This window comes from Oryctolagus cuniculus, chromosome 21, assembly GCF_964237555.1.
Source record: "Oryctolagus cuniculus chromosome 21, mOryCun1.1, whole genome shotgun sequence".
NCBI classification, from domain to species: Eukaryota; Metazoa; Chordata; class Mammalia; order Lagomorpha; family Leporidae; genus Oryctolagus; species Oryctolagus cuniculus.
Window position 1 is genome coordinate 25,103,117 of NC_091452.1, and position 12,697 is coordinate 25,115,813.

The window sequence follows — 12,697 nt, forward strand, 5'->3', positions numbered from 1 at the left end:
GGCAGGGATGTCTCATGCAAGTTTGTGACCTCAGTACCTCCATACTCTGAGTGAATTAGTTTTTCAGTGTAGAATTATCAAGATGAGCCATTAGATGGGATAGAGAGCACATTTTTCACATTCTTATTTAAAAAAATGTATGAGAGAGAGAGAGAGAGAGAGAGAGAGAGAGATCATTCCTATGTGCTTGTTCACTTTCCAGATGTCTGCAACAGCCCCTGGTAGGGGTTAAAGCTGGGAGCCAGGAACCAGGACCTCAATCCAGGTCTCCCATGTGGGTGGCAGGAACTCGATTTCTTGAACCATCATCTGCTGCCCTCCAGGGCCTGCATCAAAGTAAGGAGATAAGCTGGGTTTTGAACTCCGACACTCCGATGTGGGATGCAGGTGTCTTGACTGGCGTCTTCACTGCTGGGCTAAAGGCCTGCCCTGCGAGTGTTCTTTTGGTGGCAAAATAAATTCACTTTCCATTCTCTGCAAATGGCACGTTGGACCACTGAGGTGAAATGCATGCGACTTTGGGGATCAGCAGTTTGGGGAGAAGTTATCTGCTTGGGGAATACGATTTTTATCTCTAGGCCAGGTGACTTGGGCGTGTTTCCTCCCTCCCTCCTCTTCTTCCTTTCTGACTTGAAATGCACAGAACATAGAATTAACCATTGTAAAGTGAACAATCCAGGGGCATTTAGCATGTTTACAATGTTGTGCAATTACCATCTCTGTCTAGTTCCAAAACATTTTCACTAGCTGACCAGGAGCTCCATCCTGCATGCCTATTAAACCTGTGCGTGGGTTTTAGGATTCTGAAAGGCAGGGGCTATGTTTATCTTACTCTGCACTCCTAGTGCTTAAACAGATACTCTACTGGTATTTGTTGAATATACAAATAACTTTTTATTAAAAATTTTATTTATTTATTTGAAAGACAGGATTATAGAGAGACAAGGAGAGATGGAGACAGATCTCTCCCTTGTACTGGTTCACTACCCAAATGGCAGCAATGCCCGAGGCTGGGCCAAGCCAAAGCCAGGAGTCAGGAACTCCATCCGGGTCTCCCACATGGGTGACAGGGGTCCGATCACTTGGACCATCATCCACTGCTCTTCCATGTGTATTAGCAGGAAACTGGATTGGAAGTGGAGCAGCAGGGGCTTGAACTGGTGCTCATATGGGATGCTGGTGTTGCAGGTGGTAATTTAACCCCTACACTACAACATTGGCTCCTAAATTTATTAATTTTAAATGTAATATAATACCTGGAGCATTCAACTTACCATCTTCACCATTTTTGAGTATCTGGTTCTCTGGTAACAAGTACAACCATCACCAACATCCACCTCCACAATTCTTTTTATCATGTAAAACTGGAACTCAGTACTCATTAAATAAGAACTCCCCACTTTCCCCTCACCCCCTGATAACAGCCATTTTACTTTCTGTTTGTATGATTTGACTACTTAAACCATGCCCCAAAATGGAACCAACCAAGGGAATTAAAAAAAAAAAAAAGACTTACTGATTTGAAAGGCAGGGGAGAGGGAGAGAGAGAGAAAGAGTGAGAGAGAGAGAGAGAGAGAGACAGAGGGATCTTACTTGTGCTGGTTCACTCCTCAAATGCCCACAACAGCTGAGGCTGGACCAGGCCAAAGAAACCCCATCCAGGTTTCCCATGTGGGTGTCAAGAACTCAACTTGAGCCAACATCTGCCACTTCCCAGGCACATTAGCAGGGAACTGAATCAGAAGCTGAGTAGCTGGGACTGAAACCAGCACTCTGATATGGGATGCAGGCACCCAAGCAGCAGCTTAACCTGCTATACCACGATGCTTGCTCCTGCCTCAGAGTTTTGAGCCTGTTTTTTGTGTTTCTGGAATCCCAGGCTCAGTGACAGGTTGATTGATTACTGGGTGGTGAATTGGCCATGTGGGGTAATGGCCCACAGGGAAGAGCATTGGTGATGTCTTCGGCCAGTGCTTGTAACCTCTGAGCCATCCTATGCTCCTCTGAATCTCCTCCTCTGTCTCATCTCATAGAGGGAGTTGACAGTCACCTGAAAGTGTGGCTCTCAGAGACCCAACTTCTTCCAGGACTTGAGTGACAAGTTAGCCCTCTTACTCCACCTGCTGTCATCCAGGGCTCTGAGTTTTGAGAAAACCACAGCCGTTGGAAGAAGGTAGTAGTTAAAATTAACTACATAGTTATAATTAACAGCTCATTGAAATGCCTCACACCTACAGTGGGCTGTGGGCCAAACTGGGGTGATGCGGTGGGGAGGGTGGGTGGGAGGCTGGTCTAGCCTTGGAATTAAGACCCAATCCACTTCTTGCTTCATCTACTTCTCCCCCCTCCTCTCCGCACTGGTGGTTAAAATAAAGGCTTTGAACCATGGGGTTGAGAGCCAACTTGGCTGTTTACTAGCTCTGGGACCTTGGCCACATTGCTTAACCCTTTGGTGTCTTGGTTCTCTCACCCATAAAATGAGAAGAACAATAGAGTCATTGTGAGGGCGGAAGTTATAGTGCCTGCCACATCACATAGTTCACATATTCTTTTCTGTGTCTGTGCCTTGCTCTGGGAGGGCAGAGCCCTGGCTCAGGACACCTCACCCTTGAGTCTAGATAAGATGATGATGGTGACGAAGGGGCAGGCATTTGGCCTAGTGGTTAAGATGCTGATTGGGATGCCTGTGTCTTAAATCTGAGTGCCTAGGTTCAAGTCCTAGCTCTGCTCTCTCTCTCTCTCTTTCTCTTTTTTTTAGATTTATTAATTCCATCTGAAAGAGTCACAGAGAGGCAGAGACAGAGAGGCAGAGACAGACAGACAGAAAGATCTTCCATCTGCTGGTTCATTCTCCAAATGGCTGCAACAGCCCGAGCTGAGCTAATCTGAAGCCTGGAACCAGGAGCTTTCTCTGCTTCTCCTATGCAGGTGGAGGTGCCCAAGGACTTGGGCCATCTTCTACTGCTTTCCCAGGTGCATTAGCAGGGAACTGGTTAGGAAGTGGAACAGCTGGGAATAGAGTCGGTGCCTATACGGAATACCAGCACTGCACTCCAGTGCCCTCTAGCTCTGCTCTTGATTCTGGCTTCCTGCTGGTGCGGGTCCTGGGGGGCAGCAGTTGATGGGTACTTGCTGGGTACTTGCCATTCATGTGTGGGTCCCAGCTCCAAGCTCCCAGCTGCTGTTGGCCACATCTTGGTGAATGAACCAGTGGATGGGAGATTCCATCTCTCTCTCTTCCTCTCTCTCTCTCTCTCTCAAATAAACAAAAATTTAAAAAGTATCCATTTAACTGAGTATGGAAGTGTGCTGATGGTTGGCCTATGTTTTCTCATGTATTTTAGATATTATTTTCCCCATTTTGCAAGTGAAGAAAATACCACCCCCCCACCAAGTTGGATAATGTGTTCCAAGGGGTCCTCACTAATGAGAGAAGACAGAGTTTCATCCAGCTGCGTCTATGTAGCTGCTGCTGAACCCACTGGGCGGGGAGTGTGCATGGAGGGCTTCAATGCTTAATGAGCAAAGGTCATGTTGTGCCTTTCTGCTTTTAGAAATGATGGTGTGCAGTAGGAAAAGTCATCCCTGGGGCCAGCAGATGCAGCGAGGGATAGCATTTAAGCATGGTGGAGGTGTGGTGGGGAGGCAGGTGTGTGGCTCTGTGGTTAAGACACCTGCATCTCTTATTGGAGTCCCCGGGTTCAACTCCTGGCTCCACTTCTGATCCTGCTTCTGTGCATCCTGGGAGGCAGCCAGTGACAGCTCAAGTACTTGGATCCCTGCCACCCATGTGGAAGGCCCAGATTCACTTCTGGGCTTCTAGCTTTGGCCTGGCTGTTGCAGGCATTGGGGGAGTGAACCAGTGAATGGAAAAAATCTCTCTCTCCCTCTACTCTCTCTCTCTTCCTTCCAAGAAAAAAAAAGATGAGACATGGTTGACATGCTCCTGACCCTAACCCATAACTGCCCAGGGCTTATTGTCCCCAGTAAATGGATAAGACACAGAGATGCAGGGAGCTTCCGGAACGTGGCTAGTGTTGGGATTGTCACCAGGATCCTTCTTAAGGGACAGACTGGTCGAATTCTGCAAGGTTGACAGGTGAGGAAATGGTATCAGAGAGTGAGTAGCCTCGGGCCACTTGGTAGAGAAGCCAGCGCCTGAAGCCAGGCCTCCTGACACCCAGCCCCAGGTTGAGGACGGGGACAGCCATTGCTCTGTGAAGGTCTCTGAGGCAGGTAGGCTGGGTGTGTCACAGCTTCCTGCTCCATGGCTCCTCTCTAAAGTGGGTCTGGGATTTGAGATCTAGAGCAGAGAGGCATAGCCCACAGCCCAGCAACCAGGGTTCTGGTTCCAGTCTGGAGCTGGCACGTATAGTGGACACTCAGTCAGCCTCTGTAAGAGCAAATTGGATCTGAACTTGACGATATCCAGAGCCCAAGGCCACCCAGCACAGCAGGGGCTGAGGGGGCTTAGATCACTGGACATAGCCCACCAGGGGTCAACCTCCTGTTGACTTCAGCTGTGGAAGGAGCATCAGGATGTTTCACTCCCTCCACGCCCAGGCACCAGCTCCGGGAGCAGCCTGAGATCAGCTCCAGCGTCCCCTCTCCTGGCCCTTCCCGCTCACCTTCACCTCCTCTCTGCCTGGAAACCTTTTGGCTTTCCTCCCCGTGTCTGAGTTCACCCTTGCAGCAGCACCCTCCTTCACCCCATCTCCCAAAGCACATTCAACCCGCCTCCTCCCGCAGATCCTCCCAGATACAAACTCCTTCTCCCTCACTCATTGTAGCAGCTTGAGTAATGGCCTCTCTATGATGTCAGGTCCTAATCCTGGGGGCCTGTCGTGCTACCTTGTTTGCCAAAAGGACCTTGGCAGATGTGATGACCTTTGAACTCTGGGGGTGAAGCTGGACCATGCTGGGTTAGCATCGTACCTGGTCTTCAGGAAGGAGAGGCAGAGGTAGACAGGCACAGAGACGGTGGTGCTGTAAAGACCCAGGCTGATTGTATGACTCCATTCACACGAGGTTCTGAAAGTTGTCAAATTCCTAGAGTAGAACGATGGTGTCTAGGGCTTAGGAGGAGGGGGGGATGGAGAATTATTTATTATTTTTATTTATTTATTTATTTATTTATTTTTTGACAGGCAGAGTGGACAGTGAGAGAGAGACAGAGAGAAAGGTCTTCCTTTGCCGTTGGTTCACCCTCCAATGGCCGCCGCGGCCAGCGCGCTGCGGCCGGCGCACCGCGCTGATCCGATGGCAGGAGCCAGGAGCCAGGTGCTTTTCCTGGTCTCCTATGGGGTGCAGGGCCCAAGCACCTGGGCCATCCTCCACTGCACTCCCTGGCCACAGCAGAGGGCTGGCCTGGAAGAGGGGCAACCGGGACAGAATCCGGCGCCCCGACCGGGACTAGAACCCGGTGTGCCGGCGCCGCTAGGCGGAGGATTAGCCTAGTGAGCCGCGGCGCCGGCCCAAGAATTATTTAAAGGATGCAGAGTTTAGTTTAGGCGTGATGAGAAAGTTCTGAAGTGGATGGTGATGATGGTGGCACAACATTATGAAGATATTTAATGTCACTGAACCTTAAGCTTAGAAATGTTTAGGACATTTTGTGTTCTATATATGTATATTGAAATTTTAATTTTTTGTAAAGATTCAGTTATTTATTTGAAACTCAGAGTTACATAGAGAGAGAAGGAGAGGTAGAGAGGGAGAGAGAGAAATAGGAAGAGAGAGAGAGAGAGAGAGAGAAAGAGAGAGAGAGAGAGAGAGAGAGAGAGGTTTTCCATCCTCTGGTTCATTCCCCAGTTGGCCACAACAGCCAGACCTGGGCCAATCTGAAGCCAGGAGCCAGAGCTTCTTCTGGGTCTCCCACATGGGTTCAGGGGCTCAAGGACTTGGGCCATCTTCTACTGCTTTCTCAGGTCATAGCAGAGAACTGGATCAGAAGTGGAGCAGCCAAGACTCAAACCGGCACCCATATGGGATGCTGGCACTGCAGGCGGTGGCTTCATCTGCTATGCCACAGTGTATATATATTTTTAAAAAGATTTATTTATTGAAGGGAAGAGGGGAGAGAGAGAGAGAGAGAGAGAGAGAAACAGAGAGAGAAACAGACACACAGAGAAATACTTCTATCCACTAGTTCACTCCCCAAATGGCTGCAACAGCCAGGACTGGGCCAGGCTGAAGCCAGGATTCTGGAACTCCATCTGGGTCTCCCACATGGGTGACAGGGGCCATCTTCCACTGCTTTCCATGGGAAAGCCACGTTTGGCTGCTCTGCACTCTCCAAGGCTAGTGCCCAAGAACACCCCCCCCCCCCCCCTGCAGGAGGCTTGCCTGGGCTGCTGGCTTGCTGTGTGTCCTTGGGCAAGTCATACCTGCTGGCTCAGCCATCCCCATCCCCATCCCCAGCCCTGGCTTGTGGCTGAGACTTTTGCTTCTAGATAGGTAGGCTGAAGCTTCAGGAAGGATCCTCGTTTGATAAGCTCTTTCTTTTCTTTTTCTTTCTTTTTTAAATATAGCAGTGTGTCAACTTTTAAAAATAAGTTTTGTTTATTTGTTTGAAAGGTAGAGTTATAGAGGGAGAGGGAGAAGGAGAGAGGAAGGGGGATGGAGAGGGAGGGGGAGAGGGAGAAGGAGAGAGGGAAAGAGAAAGCGAGAGAGTGACAATCTTTCACTTGCTGGTTCACTCCCCAGATGGCTGCACTGGCCGGGGCTGAAGCAAGGAGCCTGGAGCTCCATTCGGGTCTCTCATGTGTGTGGCAGGGGCCCAAGCACTTGTGGCATCTTCCACTGCCTTCCCAGGTACATCAGCAGGGAGCTGGGTCGGAAGGGGAGCAGCCAGGACCAGAAGGGACTGGAACATACGGGATGCAGGCTGAGGCTTAACCCGCTGAGCCAGACGCCAGCCCCTGAGGAATCTTTGCAAGGGATTCTCTGTTCTTTTCCTTTCTGTGTAGTTGGAAAGGCCCTAAATCACAGTATTTGATGAGACACAGGGCAAGGAAATGACTCCCTTCTGTCTCGGTTTCTTCCTCCTTACAGTGAAGGGGTGGGTGCGTGGGTACCAGTGCCCCTTGAGAGCTGCAGGTTGTGCAGGAGCCAGTGGGTGGGTGGGTGGCTGGCAGGGCACAGTGCCCAAGAGATTATGATTGTGCGGATTTTTTTTTTCTGCAGTAACATCTACTCCTCTGAGGAATGTTCCGCAGGGACACTAAGAACTTGGCTGGTTTCTCAGAAAAGCCATACACCCATTTGACACATGGAGAAGCCAGGTCCACAGAAGGCCTGGGACTGGTCCAAGGGCAGGTGGCAGGTGGCCCCGCAGCCTCTTTGCGTCCTGATCCCTGCACGGGGCCACTCCCGCCTCGCCTCAGGTGCGGCCCCAAGGCAGGTTGGGCGGTGGGGGAAACAGGTGCCAGGTGCGGGGAGCACAGCGGGGCCTTTGTAACCAGGAGGGCACCACCCCCTGGCCGGCCCCTTCCCGCCCGGCCGCCCGCGGGACAGCCCCGGTACCTGCGGTGCCTGCAGCCTCCTCGCTTGTGGCTTCTCATTCCCTGCTGAGCCCCGACAGCGCAGCGCAGCTCAGCTCAGCTCAGCTCAGCTCAGCGCAGGGCAGGGGCCCCTCCGCGCTACTGCCCAGCTGCCCCGACGTCGCGGGTCCCCTCCTCCGGGGCTGATCATTAACCCGGAGGCCGTATAAGGAGCGAGTGACCCCCGGGCGGGCGACAGGGACGCGTTGTCGTCGCCGCCGCCACGCCGCCATGGACAGCAGCACTTTGAGCCCCCTGACCACCTCCACCGCGGCCCCCCTTGAGTCCTATGAGCGCATCCGCAATGCGGCCGACATCTCCGTCATCGTCATCTACTTCTTGGTGGTGATGGCCGTCGGGCTGTGGGTATGTGGGGGTCCCGGGACGTGCGCGGGCTGAGGGGGCCAAGGCTCGCTGGGTGGGATTTGGGGTGCGCACGGAGGAGCGCCGGCGTCAGGGAGCTGCTGAGGGGGCTGGCTATGCAGCGGAGTGGGAAAGACGTGGAAGCTGAGTTCAGAGGCACAGTTGGAGGGGAGGGCGAGGGGACAGTGCCAGGAAGCCCAAGGCGGGGATGCCAGGCCCCTGGGCAGAGAAGGGAGTCTGTGCCAGGGTGCAAGGGGGACAACTTGGAGCTCCAGGGTCTGTCCCTCGGCTTGGGAGAAGAATCCAAAGATGAGATTAGTGGCTGAGGTCTTTGCCATCCTGTTTCCCTCCCGGGAGAGAAACTTCAGAATGGTTGCTGTGTGGCAGGTGCTCTGGGGCCGCCCACAGGGAGGTAGCTGACCCGTCCACGTCCACCCAGCCCTCCTGGGAAAGGCAAACCGGGCTGTGTGTGTTGGGGGGGTGGGTGGGTCTCGTGCCTGTGCAGAGATCCCAGGGGCCGGAGGAGTAGGGATGGGAGAAGTGACTGGAGCAGGAGAAAGGGAAGAGCAGAGGGTGGCCCCGTGCCTGGGAGAGGGCAGTGCATGTGCCTTCCCTTTGGGATTTGGGACACACCAAACCAGAGAAACTTGTTCTCAGCAGCCTGGAAGTTGGAAAGTTGACTTGTGACAGACTCTGGCACACCCATTGAAGAGAAGAGGAGGTGTTTTAGAAGCGTGCATGTATTCCAGCCATTTCAAGGGGCAGGAGGCTGCCAGGAGGTGGTTGTGTCCAGTTCTTCTGACTTAGGGAGAGAAGAGGGTAGGCATTAACCCTTCCATGGGCAGGCGGCTGTTTCAGGGGGGTAAAAGAGGAATGGTAGAACCAGGTGTGAAGACTCCTCAGGTGTCATATGGGAAGCGTCCAGCTAGGAGCTGGGATCCTCACCTAGAGTATCGGCTTCCATAAGCTTCAAGCCTTGCAACCTTGGGTAACTTTTCTCAACCTCAGTTTTCACTGAGGGTAAACTAGGCACGATCTTACCTATTCTTATGGCTCCCCAAGGTGGTTGTGAAGATCCACCGAGATGAATCTGAAAGCTCTTTACCAGCTCTAGGAGTTTAAAAAAAAATGCAACCATCGCTTGCCCTCCAGGGTGCCATCCATACCTTTGAATGATTTTTGTCCTTGTAAGCAAAAGGCAGCCAAAGGGGCAGCCGGGCAGTGCCTCTCTGACAAAAGCCGCAAGACAGGGAGAACAGGACTGCCAATCCCACTTGCAGAAGAGGAAATCAAAGCCTCACGCGGCTGTGATTTGCATAAGGCTGTGACAGAATTGTTCCTGGAACTCAGGTCTCTGGTCCCGGGTGCTCAGCCCTGTGTCTGCCTTGCTCCTCCTACCCCACCCTGGCTCATCGCACCTGCTGGAGCCGAGATGGGACTCCTTCATCTGCTCACCAAGCTACGCTGCCTGTTTCCCAGACACTCACTCATAATCTCGGTTCTCTTAAAGACTTGTTTTAGCCCTGCCAGGCCTGCTGCTGTCTGTTCTTCCTCTTTTTTTTTTTTTTTTTTTTTTTTATGGTGTTTACACTTCTGAAGTATCTGAATCAGTATCACTTGTCCCGTTAAATGCTGCTTAATGAGCCTGCTAGTATTTGTCCATGTTTAATCTTCCCGCATTACTCAGTGTCTCTAGACCCTGATTGTTTAGCGGCTGGATTTCTTCCAGTTGACTTTCCTCTTTTTGCTATCGAGGTATCTGGGGTGGATTGGCTCAGAGACGGACATTCTGAGTCCTGCATAGTCTCTGAGCTGCACAAGGTAGAATGGTTCAGACCTCTTACTGTGCTTTTTCACCTTACAAAATACACCTGCAGCCAGCAGCCCCCTGTCACCATCTTGTCTCTTACAGCACTATTCCGTTCTGTTTTATGCTTTCCTGAGTCTTCCTCATCCAACCATATGAGAGTACTCCAAAGAGCCAGCAGAAAAATGAGGTGAACAGGGAAGTTCATTTTGGCACAAAAGAAATTTGAGATCTAGGTGTCATCTTCTCTTAATATGCATTTCCCAGTGGACTTTTGGAAGACCCACGCATGCATGGATTTCCAAATATTTTTGCACCGAAATAAAATTCTCTTCAATTTTTAAAAAATTTTTATTTATTTATTTTGACAGGCAGAGTGGACAGTGAGAGAGAGAGACAGAGAGAAAGATCTTCCTTTGCCGTTGGTTCACCCTGCAATGGCCGCCGCGGCCAGTGCACCGCGCTGATCCGATGGCAGGAGCCAGGTGCTTCTCCTGGTCTCCCATGGGGTGCAGGGCCCAAGTACTCGGGCCATCCTCCACTGCACTCCCTGGCCACAGCAGAGAGCTGGCCTGGAAGAGGGGCAACTGGGACAGAATCTGGTGCCCCGACCGGGACTAGAACCCGGTGTGCTGGCACCGCAAGGCGGAGGATTAGCCTAGTGAGCCGCGGTGCCGGCCATAAAATTATCTTCTAATTCAGTTTTTTTTTTTAAATGAACTTTTTGAAGTATTCCCATATTTGGGCTTTGCTTTTTCTGCTTCTTCACTATTTATTTCCATTTTCTTTTAGCACAACCCAGTTAGTTTCTTGGAGGATTCTCTGATTTTATTCTTGCTGGAATAATTCATGAATCTCTTCTGCAGTGCCCCTCAAGCAGAGAAAGGGGAGTGGAGCCAGGACTTGAACCCAGGGACTCTGATAAGGGATGTCCCAACTGGCAGCTTAACTTCTATGCCAAAGACCCACCCCTGAATGGCAAGTTTCTAAGTCCCCGAAATGTCATCATCCAAGGGTGATTCCTTTCACTGACTCAGTGAAGCTGTGAAAATGCAAACAGCTCCACAGGGTTGAGTCACTCTCAGAGTTGGCTCTAAGAGGAGACCCGTAATTTTAAGAGAGGAAAGAGTTAATATTCCCGCTGTACTCCAGAGGACTGGGCCTGGGTCTGAGCTGCACCAGAGATCTGCTGAGAGCTCTGGGAGAACTTGCAAGGGACGAATGAGAAGGACCGGTCCTCATGTATGTGTCCCTTTTCTCCTGAATCTTCAGTGACTCCCTAACTGCCTGTGTTGTGAAGCCCATATGAAGGGCCTCTACAAAGTTCCCGGAAAATTCTCATTAGGAATTTCAAAGGGTCTTGCACCCAAATACCGTACCTCTCATTCCGTCTTTGCTGAACTTTTGGAAGTAGCCTCATACTTTTTAGCCTGGCACGTGAGAGCCTGCACGCTGGCCCACTGCTTGCACATGACCCTCAGCGTGCTTCATCCAAGTTCATGGTTACATTGTTCACCCTCTGCTCCTCCTCCACACGGGGTGCCCTTGCACCTGCACCTCCTGATGTTTCTTGGTTGGAGAGCTCCCTCTCTTTTCTCTGACTCTTCTCTCTCTGAGCTTTGATGAAAGGCTGCAGTTTCTGGGAAGTCTTTTCTGATGTAAAGACCACACTGGGGATATCATACAGAAAAGTGATATAATTCCAGCAGGCTCTTATCTGTGTCCTCGGACAGGAAGCCCTGAACTGAGTTTGGATGTCTGGTCTTTTATGTAACATTAGCATGAATTTAACATGGCTATTTGTGAAATCGTTTGGTCTGGCCCTGCCAAGGCAACTGCAGGCAAAACTCAAAATTCAATAAATATATAGCAGACTAATTTTAAGTTGATAATTTTGTAAGATCTGCAAATAATGTAAATATCCAAATGGCCCTGAGCAAAAAAAAAAAAAAAAAAAAAATTCACGGCCCCTGATTTATAATCTAGAAAGCAGAAAATGAGCTGCTATAAATGTTACCTTTTGCTGTAGGAGACTTGAAATTTTAAATAATAAACGTTTATTTTTTTAAGTTTTTTTTTTTTTTGAAAGGCAGAGTGACAAAGAAGGAGGAACAGAGAGAAATAGAGATAGAGACAGAGATAGGGATAGATAGATCTTCCATCTGCTGGTTCACTCCCCAGATGGTCCCAACAGCCGTGGCTGGGCCAGGCTGAAGCCTGGATCCCAGAACTCCATCTGGGTCTCGTACATGAGTTGGCAGGGACTCAAGTCCTTGGGCTGTCAACTGCTGCCTTCTCAGATGCATTAGCAGGAAGCAGAATCAGAGGTGAAGTAGCTGGGACTTGAACTGGCACTCTGATATGGGATATGGGCATCCTAAGTGCTGGCTTAACCCACTGTGCCACAATGCCACACCAGTGAACATTTGCTGAGTGCTTCACGTAGCATGTGTTGAGAGCCCTGCAGATGGAGGAATCAATCTCGAACTCCTTATCTCTATCTCTATTTCTGTCTCTGTCTCTGTCCCTGTTCCTAGCCCTAACTCTCCCTCTCCCTCTGTCCCTGTTCCTAGCCCTAACTCTCCCTCTCCCTCTCCCTCTCCCTCTCCCTCTCCCTATCTCTCTCTCTATCTTCATCTCCAACTCCATCTCTATTGTCATAGTGCTTGCTCTCAAGGAGCTCATGCTCCTCCTGGAAATCACTGAAATGTTCAGAAATGATTAGAATTTAATGCCAAATGTATTTTGATGTAAGTACAATGTAGTAGAAGCCAGGGGGAAAAAGGGATCAGTTTGGCATAAAAGAACAGGAAAAAAAACAACAACAACAACAACAACCAACAGTACCCTTCCCCTCACTACATTTTCATCCAACAACAATTATTGGGACCTTATATTTGTGACTGTGAGAGTCCACTGATAAACAAGACAGGCACGGATAGCCTGTTCTTGAACAGAGTGCTGAAGATCATTGGGGGGGGGGTGT

The 12,697-nt window shown here is 50.5% G+C and overlaps 1 protein-coding gene across 1 annotated transcript in view; it reads left to right on the forward strand.

The window, feature by feature from the left end:
- The first annotated feature begins 7,748 nt into the window (after positions 1 to 7,748).
- Positions 7,749 to 12,697, forward strand: part of SLC5A1 (solute carrier family 5 member 1) — a 73,488-nt gene continuing 68,539 nt past the window's right edge. The window contains 1 exon segment of the mRNA NM_001101692.1: positions 7,749 to 7,907. Within this exon segment, the coding sequence (NP_001095162.1) occupies positions 7,773 to 7,907 (135 nt within the window). The 5' untranslated portion in view covers positions 7,749 to 7,772.